The sequence below is a fragment of the Leuresthes tenuis genome, unplaced genomic scaffold (genome assembly GCF_036924035.1).
Source record: "Leuresthes tenuis unplaced genomic scaffold, fLeuTen1.0.hap1 SCAF_15, whole genome shotgun sequence".
NCBI lineage: Eukaryota > Metazoa > Chordata > Actinopteri > Atheriniformes > Atherinopsidae > Leuresthes > Leuresthes tenuis.
In genome coordinates, this window is record NW_027325369.1 from 33,584,348 (window position 1) to 33,599,794 (window position 15,447).

Sequence of the window (15,447 nt, forward strand, 5' to 3'; positions counted from 1 at the left end):
TTTTTAGCACCCATGGGGCCCTTTGCACTCCTTTGAAATGTTGTAAGTGGATAAAACAGTATTGCTGTTGGTGACATCTTCATAGGAGCGGTAAACAATATTAAGTTGGAGCCAGCGGGGGAGAAAGAAACACTTTAACTCTGATTTCACTGTGCAAACTGGGGGGTGTCGGCCTCTCTGTTCGGCTGACTGAGATTAAAAGGTAATGGAGATGGTTGCATATTTTAAGAGCTGAACTGTGCAGCCGGTGCAGGTGTTACGGTCATTTAATTACATTACATGAGCGTAAACTTTTATTCTAAACACAGTCAGGTCACAGGAAAGCTGGACAAATGGATCTTTAATATGTTCATCACATCAGTCCCAATAAAGTAAAATAAAATCTCTGAGCAGCTTCAGATTTCCCAGCTGGACATAAAGGAAAGTATGACTGTAAATTATCTAGGAAACGTATCTTATGCTCTGTACGTTTCATCCTCTGTGGTCACTGAAGGACTCCTTAAAGTTCTGTGTTTGTCTGGGATGGTTCTGTTCATGCAGCAGGATCTCAGTGAAGCTCAGCCTCCACAGAGTTGGTTTCCAGAGTAAGACCATAAATACATAAATATAAATATATCCATAAATACAGCTTCAACAAAAACAACTAGTTCGTACGTCCAAAAAGATGGAGGGAAATGGTCCTTAAGGTTTAGGGTTAACCCTAATCGTTGGTCCAATCCCTAGTTCTGGAAATCAAGAAGGGATGTAGCCTCATCTCATGGGTGAGAAGCTAAAATGGAGAAAGTTTCTGTTTCTGTATTCAGCAGAAACGTTTATCCAAATTACAAATGAAGATATAACAGCTTTATAAAAAGGTAACAGTGAACTCCATAGAAGGAACCCAGGAGTCCGACTCTGTCAGAGGGGACAGAGTAGAGATAGGGTGCAGGCAGAGAAGGAATCAAACACAGCGAGAGACGCTGACGATGAAAAACATGGAAACATCAGAAGTGAGCTCGCGCTCCCCCTACTGGTCGACTACATTTTGCAGCTTTCATATGCGTAACTGCTGGCGTAACGCAGCCATGATAAGTTAGCAGCAGCTGTACTTCCAGCCTAAGAAATAACCAGAGGAAAGAAGAAGAAACATGACATCACCGTGTTGGAATATGACCTCATCTTTTGGACCCGGCCACAGTCCTGTGGTCCTGTGTTAAACCGCTGAACACAGCGTCTGCACAGCAGGTTATTTAGTAACATCCATGACTGACTGGTTCTGATCGCTGGGTCCAAACTAACGTCTCTCCTGTCTTACAGCAGGTTTACAGCCATTTACGTTTGGTAATATAAGTCCTGCTTTACTGATTCAATTTGAGATTATTCTCCATAAACCGTCTGGTTTAAGTTAGGAAACATCAGGAAAACACAGACTTTGTTCTTTAACTAGTTTAAATAAGTTGTTATTTCCCTTCCAGACTTTTGCTCTCCATCTTATTGAGTCTACTTTTTAATCGGGCTTTAAGTGAAGTGTTTTCCAGCCCTCAAACACAAAAGGATTCCAGATTAAAGAAGCTTTAACTGTAAGTTTGTATTCTTTCCATGACGTTTGGAGAGTAAGCTTGGAATTAGTTGCATGTTGGCAAATCTTCTAATGAACAGCTTCGTGCTTGTTTCCCTTGCAGATTACTCAGTTGAGTGGACTGAGGAGAAATCAATTACCAGAACTTAACTTTTATTATTCATCCCTCTGCAGAGAAAAAAAATGACACGAATATATGCTTCCCTTAAATTCAGGGTCAGATTCAATTCCCAGAAATGTTATTTTCCCAGGATAAATCCCTTTGAAGGAGGACGGGGAGAGGAGGGGGGGAGGAGAGAATCCCTCCAGAAATGAAAAGACAAGAGAAAATCTGTTTTTACAGACCACCGCTGCTTTCTCAGCTCTTTTGATTAGCATTAATGTTGCACTGCGGAAGTCTGCCGGCACAACTGTTATAGCTCCAACACACACCCTCACACTGAAAGCCGCATCTCTCCCTGCCTGTGCGGCTCTAAAGGGGGATTTTTCCTTTTAAATTAAATGCATGCTGATTGTTATTGCGGCACCCTTCCCATGTGTGGAATAGTGGAGGTAAATGTCACTAAGTAAGTGCCGCACTATTCTCCTTGCATGCAAAACAAAAAGCTGAGAGAGGTGGAGGAGCCACATGTGTGTGAATGTACGGGCTTATCAGGAGCAGCAGGAGGACCGGACATATGTCGCTTCTCTCATTACGGGCCGAGGCGGTGATAACGGGGCACTTAGTGCTGCATTGGAAACGGCGTGGAGCGGCAGCCGTGGCGATCACGGCTAAAAGAGAAGCAGGGAGCACGGGTCGGGATGGGGATCACCGCGGGACCCGCTGCTGACGCTCTGTCATTCAGACGGCCTTCACACACATGCTTTATTCAAAGTCCTCAGACTTCCCAGTGTCACACTTTTTCCCTGATGCCATTTGGGAAGCAGCGTGTTCAAGTGAAAAAGGATAAAACCTCGTCTATGTGTAAAAGAGTCTAATTGAAATGGGAACAGTTGCAGTTAAACTGAGAAGCATGTGAGATGCACTATTGGAAGGGCACTATTAGGGTGAATTGAATTTGCACGCTTGGGTGAGTGCACATGTAATATGAGTGCTTTGTAAGTAGTATAATATCACAGGCCTGGACTCTCTGAGAGCACAATTTGAAAAACAGCGTTACATCTGTCAGCTCATGTAAATGATCTGCTAATCATCTGGGTTTTCCCTTTAATGCAGCGGATGGAGATGAGTTTTCTTCAGATATGTGCCGCTGAGATGTCGGCTTCCTCCCCTGCGCTGGGCTGTGGAGGAGTTTTTATTCTATAAATAAACACTTAAGGCCAGCAGAGGAGCGGCGATAGACCTGAATGACCGACTTTGGGTCACAAAAAGCATCTTTTTCGTCTTTCAAGCCAAGTAAAAAAGAGCATCGACTGAACGAAGAACAAAGGGTCTGAGAGGAAGTTTGAGGAGGAACTATTTAATACAGCAGCATCATAAAAGAAGAGATCTCAGCTAAAGATCTTAGCAGTGTTTATGCCTAAGATCAGATCTACCAGTGATGTCATCAGTGATGTCATAACTATTTAAATCAAACTAGTTTATAAACTGCGTTCACATTAGTTAAGAACGAGAGGAACAACTAACTATTTAAATCAAACTAGTTTATAAACTGCGTTCACATTAGTTAAGAACGAGAGGAACAAATAACTATTTAAATCAAACTAGTTTATAAACTGCGTTCACATTAGTTACAAACGAGAGGAACAACTAACTATTTAAATCAAACTAGTTTATAAACTGCGTTCACATTAGTTACAAACGAGAGGAACAAATAACTATTTAAATCAAACTAGTTTATAAACTGCGTTCACATTAGTTACAAACGAGAGGAACAAATAACTATTTAAATCAAACTAGTTTATAAACTGCGTTCACATTAGTTACAAACGAGAGGAACAACTAACTATTTAAATCAAACTAGTTTATAAACTGCGTTCACATTAGTTACAAACGAGAGGAACAAATAACTATTTAAATCAAACTAGTTTATAAACTGCGTTCACATTAGTTACAAACGAGAGGAACAAATAACTATTTAAATCAAACTAGTTTATAAACTGCGTTCACATTAGTTACAAACGAGAGGAACAACTAACTATTTAAATCAAACTAGTTTATAAACTGCGTTCACATTAGTTACAAACGAGAGGAACAACTAACTATTTAAATCAAACTAGTTTATAAACTGCGTTCACATTAGTTACAAACGAGAGGAACAACTAACTATTTAAATCAAACTAGTTTATAAACTGCGTTCACATTAGTTACAAACGAGAGGAACAACTAACTATTTAAATCAGACTAGTTTATAAACTGCGTTCACATTAGTTACAAACGAGAGGAACAAATAACTATTTAAATCAAACTAGTTTATAAACTGCGTTCACATTAGTTACAAACGAGAGGAACAAATAACTATTTAAATCAAACTAGTTTATAAACTGCGTTCACATTAGTTACAAACGAGAGGAACAACTAACTATTTAAATCTAACTAGTTTATAAACTGCGTTCACATTAGTTACAAACGAGAGGAACAACTAACTATTTAAATCAAACTAGTTTATAAACTGCGTTCACATTAGTTACAAACGAGAGGAACAAATAACTATTTAAATCAAACTAGTTTATAAACTGCGTTCACATTAGTTACAAACGAGAGGAACAAATAACTATTTAAATCAAACTAGTTTATAAACTGCGTTCACATTAGTTACAAACGAGAGGAACAACTAACTATTTAAATCAAACTAGTTTATAAACTGCGTTCACATTAGTTACAAACGAGAGGAACAACTAACTATTTAAATCAAACTAGTTTATAAACTGCGTTCACATTAGTTACAAACGAGAGGAACAACTAACTATTTAAATCAAACTAGTTTATAAACTGCGTTCACATTAGTTACAAACGAGAGGAACAACTAACTATTTAAATCTAACTAGTTTATAAACTGCGTTCACATTAGTTACAAACGAGAGGAACAAATAACTATTTAAATCAAACTAGTTTATAAACTGCGTTCACATTAGTTACAAACGAGAGGAACAACTAACTATTTAAATCAAACTAGTTTATAAACTGCGTTCACATTAGTTACAAACGAGAGGAACAAATAACTATTTAAATCAAACTAGTTTATAAACTGCGTTCACATTAGTTACAAACGAGAGGAACAAATAACTATTTAAATCAAACTAGTTTATAAACTGCGTTCACATTAGTTACAAACGAGAGGAACAACTAACTATTTAAATCAAACTAGTTTATAAACTGCGTTCACATTAGTTACAAACGAGAGGAACAACTAACTATTTAAATCAAACTAGTTTATAAACTGCGTTCACATTAGTTACAAACGAGAGGAACAAATAACTATTTAAATCAAACTAGTTTATAAACTGCGTTCACATTAGTTACAAACGAGAGGAACAACTAACTATTTAAATCAAACTAGTTTATAAACTGCGTTCACAATAGTTACAAACGAGAGGAACAACTAACTATTTAAATCAAACTAGTTTATAAACTGTGCGTTCACATTAGTTACAAACAAGAGGAACAACTAACTATTTAAATCAAACTAGTTTATAAACTGCGTTCACAATAGTTACAAACGAGAGGAACAACTAACTATTTAAATCAAACTAGTTTATAAACTGTGCGTTCACATTAGTTACAAACAAGAGGAACAACTAACTATTTAAATCAAACTAGTTTATAAACTGCGTTCACATTAGTTACAAACGAGAGGAACAACTAACTATTTAAATCAAACTAGTTTATAAACTGCGTTCACATTAGTTACAAACGAGAGGAACAACTAACTATTTAAATCAAACTAGTTTATAAACTGCGTTCACATTAGTTACAAACGAGAGGAACAAATAACTATTTAAATCAAACTAGTTTATAAACTGCGTTCACATTAGTTACAAACGAGAGGAACAAATAACTATTTAAATCAAACTAGTTTATAAACTGCGTTCACATTAGTTACAAACGAGAGGAACAACTAACTATTTAAATCAAACTAGTTTATAAACTGCGTTCACATTAGTTACAAACGAGAGGAACAACTAACTATTTAAATCAAACTAGTTTATAAACTGCGTTCACATTAGTTACAAACGAGAGGAACAAATAACTATTTAAATCTAACTAGTTTATAAACTGCGTTCACATTAGTTACAAACGAGAGGAACAACTAACTATTTAAATCAAACTAGTTTATAAACTGCGTTCACATTAGTTACAAACGAGAGGAACAACTAACTATTTAAATCAAACTAGTTTATAAATTGCGTTCACATTAGTTACAAACGAGAGGAACAACTAACTATTTAAATCAAACTAGTTTATAAACTGCGTTCACATTAGTTACAAACGAGAGGAACAAATAACTATTTAAATCAAACTAGTTTATAAACTGCGTTCACAATAGTTACAAACGAGAGGAACAACTAACTATTTAAATCAAACTAGTTTATAAACTGTGCGTTCACATTAGTTACAAACAAGAGGAACAACTAACTATTTAAATCAAACTAGTTTATAAACTGCGTTCACAATAGTTACAAACGAGAGGAACAACTAACTATTTAAATCAAACTAGTTTATAAACTGTGCGTTCACATTAGTTACAAACAAGAGGAACAACTAACTATTTAAATCAAACTAGTTTATAAACTGCGTTCACATTAGTTACAAACGAGAGGAACAACTAACTATTTAAATCAAACTAGTTTATAAACTGCGTTCACATTAGTTACAAACGAGAGGAACAACTAACTATTTAAATCAAACTAGTTTATAAACTGCGTTCACATTAGTTACAAACGAGAGGAACAAATAACTATTTAAATCAAACTAGTTTATAAACTGCGTTCACATTAGTTACAAACGAGAGGAACAAATAACTATTTAAATCAAACTAGTTTATAAACTGCGTTCACATTAGTTACAAACGAGAGGAACAACTAACTATTTAAATCAAACTAGTTTATAAACTGCGTTCACATTAGTTACAAACGAGAGGAACAACTAACTATTTAAATCAAACTAGTTTATAAACTGCGTTCACATTAGTTACAAACGAGAGGAACAAATAACTATTTAAATCTAACTAGTTTATAAACTGCGTTCACATTAGTTACAAACGAGAGGAACAACTAACTATTTAAATCAAACTAGTTTATAAACTGCGTTCACATTAGTTACAAACGAGAGGAACAACTAACTATTTAAATCAAACTAGTTTATAAATTGCGTTCACATTAGTTACAAACGAGAGGAACAACTAACTATTTAAATCAAACTAGTTTATAAACTGCGTTCACATTAGTTACAAACGAGAGGAACAAATAACTATTTAAATCAAACTAGTTTATAAACTGCGTTCACATTAGTTACAAACGAGAGGAACAACTAACTATTTAAATCAAACTAGTCTATAAACTGCGTTCACATTAGTTACAAACGAGAGGAACAAATAACTATTTAAATCAAACTAGTTTATAAACTGCGTTCACATTAGTTACAAACGAGAGGAACAACTAACTATTTAAATCAAACTAGTTTATAAACTGCGTTCACATTAGTTACAAACGAGAGGAACAAATAACTATTTAAATCAAACTAGTTTATAAACTGCGTTCACATTAGTTACAAACGAGAGGAACAACTAACTATTTAAATCAAACTAGTTTATAAACTGCGTTCACATTAGTTACAAACGAGAGGAACAAATAACTATTTAAATCAAACTAGTTTATAAACTGCGTTCACATTAGTTACAAACGAGAGGAACAACTAACTATTTAAATCAAACTAGTTTATAAACTGCGTTCACATTAGTTACAAACGAGAGGAACAAATAACTATTTAAATCAAACTAGTTTATAAACTGCGTTCACATTAGTTACAAACGAGAGGAACAAATAACTATTTAAATCAAACTAGTTTATAAACTGCGTTCACATTAGTTACAAACGAGAGGAACAACTAACTATTTAAATCAGACTAGTTTATAAACTAGTTTAAAATTCAACAGATTCCACAGATTTAACAGATTCAACAGATTTAACAGATTCAACAGATTTAACAGATTCAACAGATTCAACGGATTTAACGGATTCAACGGATTTAACAGATTTAACAGATTCAACCGATTTAACAGATCCAACAGATTCAACAGATTTAACAGATTCAACGGATTTAACGGATTCAACAGATTCAACGGATTTAACGGATTCAACGGATTTAACAGATTTAACAGATTCAACAGATTTAACAGATTTAACAGATTCAACAGATTTAACAGATTCAACAGATTTAACAGATTCAACGGATTTAACAGATTCAACAGATTTAACAGATTTAACAGATTCAACAGATTCAACGGATTTAACAGATTCAACAGATTCAACAGATTTAACGGATTTAACAGATTCAACAGATACAACGGATTTAACAGATTCAACAGATTTAACAGATTCAACGGATTTAACAGATTTAACAGATTCAACAGATTTAACAGATTTAACAGATTCAACAGATTCAACAGATTTAACAGATTCAACAGATTTACCAGATTTAACAGATTCAACAGATTCAACGGATTTAACGGATTTAACAGATTCAACAGATTTGACAGATTTAACAGGAAATACGGATCCAAATGAATCCATTTTCACATGCGCCGCATTGTCTTAAACCTGGAAAGTAATCAGAATATCACAAACGTGTGTTCGTCCCCCGTGAGATCCAACAAGAAAGTTTGTGAAATGATCACGAAACACATTTTACGGATTTCAGCTGATTTCAGCTGAAAAGACGTAATTTTCTCTCTTTTTGGTGCATGTGGACACAAACTGAAGTATAGATTAAAATAAGATCTGTTTCATTATCTCCTGGATGTACATATTTCTCTTTATTTCTTAAAGCCGTCGCCACAGAAGCGTTTCACAGGAGTTTTGACCCAGATTTGTCTCCAGTTTGACAGAATCATTTCGAATCTTCACAGTTTTTTTCAGCTGCTGAATTATTAACGTCTCATGTGACGAATTTAATTTTCCTGGATCACTAAATCCTGTAAAAAATATAAACCTGATGCAGAAACCAACAGAAGTTCCAGTGAAATGTGTTGTTTAGAGTCCTAAAAGCTTAAAAAGGGACTTTTTAAAAGGAAACAGGAGGTGGAACCAAGAAGAAGTCCAGTTCTCCGGTTCAGCTCTGAAGATGACCCGGAGAAAAAAAGCAAGACTTTAGTATTTCCTGATGATGCCATCTTCTATTCTTAATGATTTATGTTTTAATATTAGATAACAGCTAAGATCCCAGCGTTTACCCTTTGATCTCAGTTTGGTTCTGATCCGAATCTTTCGAACCTTCACAGTTCATCAGCAGGATGTTTTAGGGTTTGGTTTAATCCAGAATCATTTTGAAAGGCATCGTCCTGTTTTTATTCCCCATCTTTTAATCGGAGTTTTGTTTTGATGGAGCAGACAGAAGCAGCCGAGCTGACACCGTCACAAACCTGCAGAACTGGGTCGGATCAACACAAACGCTCGGATCAGACGGCGGAGGCACTGAGGCGTCACGACACACCACTCAGCTTCCACCGTCTACATTATTTTTGACACCAACCATTTAAGGGCACAGTATCTTTGACACGAAGTGGCATTAATTAAGTCGCTAAACGCACACTTATCATGTATTTCAAAGCCGGCGTGGACGCACAAAGCCGGCGCCGGAGAAACACACAGAGACTCAATCACAATTTTATGTTCCTTTTCAGATCTCTCTCATTTTTTTTAAATGATAAATGAACTTACTAATTTTGTCTGAGCTCTTTCTAGACACTGCAGCTTTAATTGCTAATTGTTAACAGCAAATGAATACATTTGCATATTAATTAGCTCCCAATTTACATTTTTAATTTGCCGCCTTCAAAGAGTGTGAGATAAAAGGTCGTGTTATTTTAAATAATTTATCCTTTAGTGCAGAAAAGATGCTGAAAGGAAAAATGTGGAGGTGATTTGAGCCCCTGAGAGCTCTGAAATGCACCTAATAAATACATATAAATATATACATCACTTATTTCTAGTTTTTGTCAGTTAATTAAAGGGGCAAAGAGGAAAAATGGTGCAATCAGACAGTTTTTAACACAATGCGGAGCGGCAGAGCAGCTCTGGACGGCTGAGTGGAGAATAGTGAGGAGTTCTTTGGAAGTGAAGTTTAGAAACCAGACCCCCCCTTTCTGTCTATTTCTGCTGCCTGTTCGAATGTGTGAGGGAGGAACGCTTTGCTTTTTATCGCTGCGTTTTGTCCTCTCTCCCTCCTGACACATCAATTGATTTGGCAGCCAGCGTCTTCGGTGTCTGTCTTTCACCACGAGGCAGCGGCGAGCGGGGGGGGGGGGGCGGCGAACAAGTTCAGAAATTCATTAAGATGAAAAACAGCCGCCACTGTATTCCTGAGGAGGAGGACGAGCAGCGTGTGTTCGTGGGAGTCCGTTCTGCGCATTGTTCTCTGGATCTGAGCCACATCAAAGCAGTTCTCTTCAGAGCTGGACCGTCCAGAACCGCCTGAACCTGCGGTTTGAACGGGCCTCACAGTAAACTTCATCCACAGTGGTCACAGATATTCACATTTTCACTCATTTCGAGGCGGGTTCACTCATGTTCAGCAGCTATGAGTCCGACCCTCTCTGCCTCTGTTTGATGCTTTTATAGCCAGACTGCATCTCCATGATTTGACGCTGACTTGCTGAGTGTTTCGCCTAAAATAACAGGCTCATTTCTGCTTTAAATGGCTGAAAATAGTCTGCCTGAGAGAGAGGATGTTGACTCAAACCAATCAGCTTTAAAAGCTGGTGCCACCATCCGGAATCAACATGCAGATTCACACATTATTGGAATTTGATTTCCTACATCAATAATGAGCCATATCTGCCATGTAAGCCGTGCACACGTACGTGCGCTGAAGAAGAGGCTGAATGAAATGCTCCAAAGAGAGAAAATACACAGATTTCTCTGAAAATATCTACATGAAAAAGCATGTGATGAGATTTTTTTATTTAAACATCCGAGAGATGAATTAGAAGCTTTTTAAAAATACAATAAAATAAATCCTGCCTGTTGTGTTTGAGCGTGTGCACGTGACACAACGTGCACACGCACACGCATTTGTGTAAAAAAACTTGTCAACACGTTAGTGCACGAGCTTGTGTGCATGTTTGTCTCAGAAAGATAATTTCAAGGGTAAATTCAGACACCTCTACCAATTACAGGCAGCCTCTTGTACACATAAACAGTGCAATTTCTGTCCCATTGATCCGTCTAATTCCTCCAACAGGAGCACATTACCGCCGCCGTCCTTTTGTCTCCCGCTTTGCTCTCGTCTCTGCAGCACGAGAGCCTTCCAAGTCCTTTTGTACTCGCCGTGTCCTTTTCAACAATGACTCGTATTTAGCAGCGAGCGAGGAAACAAGGCGCCACTCGCTAGGAAGAAAGCAGCGAGCGGCTGTGAGTGGGGAGGGTTTGACTGACATGTGGCCGGGAAGGGTGGCCCCTTCCTGCAGGGCCCCGAGCAGAAGCGGGCCCCCACCCGTTTCTTCAGGATCTGTTCATAAAAACAAAAACTAACTGATAATGAAGCTTCCCTCGCGTTAAAAGTAAAAATGAGCTGAAGAGTCCAGCTCAACATGTTCAATCTGCACACTTTTGGGGCCCCCTGGTGGCCCCTCACCAAAGTGAAACAGGATCATTTCAGCCATCCAAAGAAGTTCATTTACACCCCAGACCTGAAATATGAGTAAGAAAAACAGCACTAACATATAATATGCATAATAACACATTTTAAATCACTGCTGTCGTCTTGTTTTGCTCGTCGATAAAAAAAAGAATCGTGTTTTCCAGCATCCGCGCAGATCTGCCACCGCCGGTGATTGATGCAGTCAAATTAGATGTATGTGGAACGCTGGCTCCAGCAAATGAACACATCAACTGATGACCAGCTGTTTCTAATTATTATACACTGGTTAATTAGGACGCCGTGTCGCCATCCACGGCGGCGGTAAACTGTGCGAAATTCATAATTCATACTCTGGCGTCCAATGAGCCTCCTTGATCAAACCACTACAGTGTGGCGTGGATGGAGAGGCCGTGTGGCAGGAGGGTGGCTGGCGTGCACGTGTGTGCACGTGTGCTCAGTGTGTGCACGTGTGTGCGTGCTGACGCCCCCCCTCACACCTCTCCTCTCTTTCTCTCAGCAGGGTGTGTGTGTAGGTGGCAGCGTCGGATGCCTGGATCTCAGAGGTAAGACGAGCGCCTCGATCCATCATTATCAGACATGATTGAGGACTTTATGTGACATTCAGGACACACTTTGTGCTTCTATCATGTTTTACACATTCTGTGAAAGTGTAATTATATTATAAATGTCACAACAGATCTGAGATCATTTTACTTTTGTCATTCTTACACCCACACCGTGTTTTCCCTGGTCCACGCGGGATCATTTATCAGAATTATCTCTGAAACACAGCACCTTAAACAGCTTATTTACCACATTTTTAAATTCTAAACCTTTAAATTCTAATGTTTATTTTCCTGTTTTATTGGAAATTGGAGCTAACTGCTGCTGGACTCAGATTTTTCTGGCTCTGGTGTCTGTAAATGAAGCCGAAGCGTTTCTGTCCGTGCTGCGGGACACAAACTGAGCTCTGAGACTAAAGCATTTCACAGGGAACTCATCGAAGGTGGAGCGTCTGTTTTCAGCCAGCCGGCGATGTTTCCTCACCCTAAACGAGGCGCTGACACCCTGACATCCTCTCACATCTGCAGACAGTCACAGACGGAAGATTTAACAAAGACTTTGGAGCCATTTCAGGGTCATAATGTTTCTCCATTTGAATCTTTTCCTTCTTCACTTTCAGATCTGACATTTTCAGACATTTTGTTTGCAGTTCAAAACCTTTTTTCACACTTTCAGATTCCTTTTTGTCAGTTTCAAACTGTTGGCCCTGAGCTGGCGTGGGGGCGGGGCCTCAGATGAGCGACAGCGATCCCGCTGTCGAGACCGTGAATGTATTATTCATTTCCCACACAGCGTCCTCCCGCTCATCTGTAACTGGGGGGTTTCTCAGCAGGACAGGAACCCTCCAAACATCCAGATGTGCTGTTTGCTGCTGCCTGAAAGCAAAGCCCTGAGTCTGCTCTGATTGGTCAGCTTTGCTGGCCTGATTAGGCCCCGCCCACCATTGTGCATTTATTGACATGTTGAAGTCTTGCTGCTGATCAGGTGATGATATTTAAAGCTCAGGTTTGATGTCAGTGGAACCGAACCGACTTTATCTGAGGTGAATATGATGAGTTCACATTGGACTCTGAGCGGATCCAACACAAACCTTGCATCAGCCCAACTTTTAAAACGTTCCGCTGCAGCAGCTGAAGTTGTGCGACGCCTTGATGGGCGTCACTGTCGTCACGCGCTGATGACATCTGACTTCGGGTGTCGCTGCCTTATTATCTTGCCGACGCAGGGCGGATTATAAAAAATGGGATTTCAGACGGCTCTTCCTTCCACCATCGCTCAGTTAAGTGATTATTGCTAAAACAGAAAGAGAAAAAATCATTTTGGATGATTATGATAGTAATTATCATTTCCCCTTCTTGGCTGAGGAGATAAGAATGAACCCAGGAGACAGAGGGAGGGGGGGGGGGCTCGGAGTCTGATCAGTCACAGTTTGATTTGGACTGTGACTCCGGATCAGAGGTGGGGGGCGACAGTAATCTGATTACATGAAGGTAACCAATCAGTAATCACTCAGAAGCTGCAGCCTCAGCGGTTTGATTAAGTTGTAATCGAATTAAACAGAGTTCTGATGTAAGATAATGGCTGTGATGATGTCACAGGTTCACCACGCTGTGATGTCACAGGTTCACCCCGCTGTGATGATGTCACATCCGATATATAAAGGTATCGATATTAGAATTAAGATTCACACGTCGGAACAATACAATTATACAGTAATTATTGAACTGGAAATAGTAATAAATAAACAACATTAACAAGAAAATAGACAAACCAAGTGGTAAAATATACAAATAATTAGAAAGTATAAATAAACTATGTGCATTTGTGTGTGTGCATAATAACTAATTAGTTAATACCCAGTCTGAGTTTATTAGTCTGAGTCATAAAGCTAATGTGACATCATCACGGAGCAGTGCTGTGACATCATCATGGAACAGGTGTGACATCATCATGATCAGTGCTGTGACATCATCATGGAGCTGCTGTGACATCATCAGGGAGCAGCGCTGTGACATCATTATAGAGCAGAGCTGTGACATCATCATGGAGCTGGTGTGACATCATCATGGAGCTGGTGTGACATCATCATGGAGCTGGTGTGACATCATCATGGAGTTGGTGTGACATCATCAGCTCCATGATGATGTTCTGCTCAGACCCAACAGTTTTTTTCAGTATTAGACGATCGTTTGTTTCATCGTCGAAATTCTAAATCAGGATTAAAATTCAGTTAATTGTGCAGCCTGAGAACAAAGACGTGCACGAGCATTTCAGGCGGTTTCAGGTTATGGATCTCTGGTGGTTTAGCGTGATGTCACAGCTGCTGCTCCACGGATCATTCAAACTTCAGCTGAACTACTGACGTTAGATCAGTTGTAGGCTCCACATCTGTGTCACAGCTGCAGCCGTCGGCCATCTTACAGGATGCTGTAATTATCCTGGAACGTAACCATGGATGCAGTGAAATGAACCAGTAATTCTTCTGTAAACTCCAAGTAAACGTAATGAGTTCCAGCTCCGGCGTCTGAACACTTTTTACTTCACTGGGTGTCACACAAGCTTTTGTATGTCGCTAAATTGTTTATTTGACATTCAGCGCAGTTTTTGGGGGCAGAAATCCATCAACATTTATGAGTTTTAGAAGTTGAGCTGGTGTTTACAGATGTGTTTATTGATCGCTGCTCTGCAGACAGACGGAATCAATGGACATTCACGTCTTGGAAGTCCAATCATGAAAAACCGGAGCTATTATCATTGTTTCTCTCTGTGTGTTTCTGATTAAGTCAGAAGTTTATTAAAAGAAAACATACGCAGATAAACTTTGTCTGTGAAGGAAGTTGTTTTGTCCTGATTTTTGCTGAAATGCTCATTTCACAAAATGGATAAAGCAAATTTAGAGCTGTGCAATTCTGCCTGTTAGCAAACAGCCTCCCAATTATCTTGCGTGTGATTGCTGCCTCCATCAAGGTGAGCGATTAGACCAGCGCTCCTGTGAAGCTCTGGAAGTCGTCCTGAAATCGCTGCACTTTGATTTCATCAATCTGCAGGCAGCACAACTGGAGGAAAATGTGAGTTTTATGAGCAAAACTTATTTTCTTCATCTTCGCCTCCCAGTTCCAATACAGTTTCATATTCAGGCCTTGACTTGTATCAGATTAGAGGCTTTTTTTCTTCCCAAAGAAACTTTATAACATTCCTGTCAAATTTGGGGCCGTGCTTTCTTCATTTCTCCCTTCACTTCTTCTCTGTTCCAGGGAGCCTCGTCCTTGCTGGATATGATTTCGTACTATGAATCGACAACATATCTTGACATTTCTGACAACATCCGTATGGGAACATCAGCTTGGAGGGCCCTCGCTCATTTGATAAAGCAGGTTGGCAGTGGAGCTGTAATCTTTTCTTGTAGGTTTTCTCTCAGGGATAATGTTCATCCCTGAAAGTGAGTTTGTGGCACATTACACGGGCTGAAGATGCAGGGCCGAACAAACTGGGGGAGAAGTCCTCGCAGTGCAGAAACCAGCCTGAA

At 38.8% G+C, this 15,447-nt stretch overlaps 1 protein-coding gene across 1 annotated transcript in view; it reads left to right on the top strand.

Moving 5' to 3' along the window:
* Positions 1 to 15,447, top strand: part of LOC140269848 (protein phosphatase 1 regulatory subunit 37) — a 61,153-nt gene that overhangs the window by 5,533 nt on the left and 40,173 nt on the right. The window contains exons 3-5 of the mRNA XM_072364829.1: positions 11,875 to 11,920; positions 14,889 to 14,989; positions 15,176 to 15,295. Coding sequence (XP_072220930.1) covers positions 11,875 to 11,920; positions 14,889 to 14,989; positions 15,176 to 15,295 — 267 coding nt within the window. The remainder of the gene's footprint in view (positions 1 to 11,874; positions 11,921 to 14,888; positions 14,990 to 15,175; positions 15,296 to 15,447) is intronic.